Source organism: Myotis davidii, unplaced genomic scaffold, assembly GCF_000327345.1.
Source record: "Myotis davidii unplaced genomic scaffold, ASM32734v1 scaffold663, whole genome shotgun sequence".
Taxonomy (NCBI): domain Eukaryota; kingdom Metazoa; phylum Chordata; class Mammalia; order Chiroptera; family Vespertilionidae; genus Myotis; species Myotis davidii.
This window is the reverse complement of record NW_006295816.1, coordinates 7719956-7722066: the sequence shown is the minus strand read 5'-3', so window position 1 is coordinate 7722066 and position 2111 is coordinate 7719956. Positions and strand designations below refer to the sequence as shown.

Below are 2111 nucleotides of genomic sequence, written 5' to 3'. Positions count from 1 at the left end.
AGGGCAGGGCAGGGCAGGCGTCTAGGGTAGAGCAGATGTGGGATGAGAAGAGACCAGGAAAGAGCAGGTTGGGAACAGGGAGCACAGCACAGGGCAAGGCAAGAAGAGGCGTACAGTCCAGCCCGTGCGGCTCAGTGGTTGAGCGTTGACCTATGAACCAGGACGTCACAGTTTTGATTTCCCCATCAGGGCACATGCCCAGGTTGTGGGCTCGATCCCCAGTGGGGGACATGCAGGAGGCAGCCCATCAATGATTCTCTCTCATCATTGATGTTTCTATCTCTCCCTTCCTCTCTGATAAATAAAAACACATTTAAAAGGAAATAAAGAGGTGTACAAAGTCGGGCAGCCAAGGGGAACATGGGATGGGGGAGAGAGCTGGGAAGGATTCCTGGGTCCCGGGGTCGCTTAGGTGAGGAGGGGCTGTGGGTGCCCGGCGCTGGGGCCGGCTGTGGCTTCCCCGCTGCAGAGGCTCTGACCGGCTTGCTCCGCAGTCCTGCTACAAGGCCTATGAATACCTGGGCTTCATCATGGAGAAGGAGCAGTCCTACAAGGACGCAGCCGCCAACTACGAGCTGGCCTGGAAGTACAGCCATTACGCCAACCCTGCCGTCGGTAAGGCCGCCCGTCAAGGTACACTGGGCACGGGAGGGAGTCGGCAGCAGGACGGCCACCGGGATCTTACCGCAGGCCTCAAGGCCTGTGTTCAGGCCCGTTGTGGGAACCAGAGGGTTACTCAGGCCATCAGGGTGCGTGTGTTCTCTCTGCCCTTGAACAGGCTTCAAATTAGCTTTCAACTACTTGAAGGGCAAGAAATTCGTGGAGGCCATCGAAGTCTGCAGGGAGCCTGCCTGATGTTTTTACCCGCTTTCTCTCTTTGTTCAAGGTCCTCGGGAAGTACCCCAACTACCCCAAAATCAGAGAAGAAATTTTGGTAAAGGCCCAGGGGTCCCTGAGGGCCTAGCTGTGGTCAGTGGGAGCCAGGTTGGGTGGAAGCCACCAACCTACGGACATTTCACGGAGGGGGTGGGATGTGGGCCAGCGGAGAAGAGATTCAGAAAATGATATATTCTTCCCCATGTCAGTGTCGCGTGCTTTATTTGAGCCATGCCTCCTCTGGTCTAAAGGGCGCCCTGAAGCTTTATGTGTTCAAGGCACAAGAAGCAGTTTTGCTCTGGGGAACAAGGACAACAAGCAGCTTAGCTTCCCCAGGGCTCACTGGGCACCCCTCTTTTAGATCAGGTCCCTTTCGGTCAGCCACCATTATTCCAGACTCTGGGAGGGGACATAGGGGAGCAAACAGGTGGCTAAAGAAATACCCTACAGCTAATTTAATATTGTTACGGCAGCCCCGTAAATGCCTCTCCTCTCCTGTCTGGTCCCCCGAGTCCCGGAGCTAAAGAAGCAGCCCTTCTTCATGATGCTCTTCCCTGCCATGGTGCTCGCTGCGTCCTCCCTGACAACAGGAGCAGCTGGGAGGACCAGCTGCACAAGGTCCCCAAGGCCGCGGTGCCGTGTGAGAGAGAGAGACCGCCACCCTGCAGGCTGCAAGAGTCGTCGGCCACTCTGTCCCTGGTGTTCTGTCTCCTCCCCGAGTCCCCAGCTGGCCTCTGCCGGTCCCCACTGGTTTGGGAAATTGCCCTTGCCTGGTACAGGGAAATGCATCCTAAGAAAAAACAGTTCTTACTTCAGCTTCTGTAAAAGACACTGACCAACTCCTTCATCCTCCAGAGAAACCCTTTAGCACCTCAGGGGACAAAAGCAGTGGTCCCTACGTGAATATCGTTCATTGTAACTGGCAAGAGGGTGAGAGGGGTCACCTCTGCTGTGCTCCCAGTGCCTGCCTTCCTGTTTATCAGGATGGCAGTAATGGGCCGTCTGACCTCGGGGAGGGGGGGGGGGAGGGACTCTGGGAATCAGGAGGTCTAGAATGTCCGTGTGTGACCTTCCCAAGACCCTTCCTTCCCTTCTCTTGGACTCAAGGTCCCCATCTGTGGCAGGAAATTAGACCAGATCCGTGTGTTCCCAAATCATGGTACAAATCCCTGCCGGTGATATTTAGCAAACACGTTTAAAGTTTAATAACTATGTGTTTCAATAGTTTTAGACAA

The 2111-nt window shown here is 55.1% G+C and overlaps 1 protein-coding gene across 1 annotated transcript in view; it reads left to right on the top strand.

Moving 5' to 3' along the window:
• Window positions 1–1071, top strand: part of TTC21A (tetratricopeptide repeat domain 21A) — a 37507-nt gene extending 36436 nt beyond the window's left edge. Inside the window, exons 27-29 of the mRNA XM_015568406.1 lie at window positions 495–615; window positions 779–842; window positions 883–1071. Of these exons, the coding sequence (XP_015423892.1) occupies window positions 495–615; window positions 779–842; window positions 883–964 (267 nt within the window). The 3' untranslated portion in view covers window positions 965–1071. The remainder of the gene's footprint in view (window positions 1–494; window positions 616–778; window positions 843–882) is intronic.
• Window positions 1072–2111: the final 1040 nt, after the last annotated feature.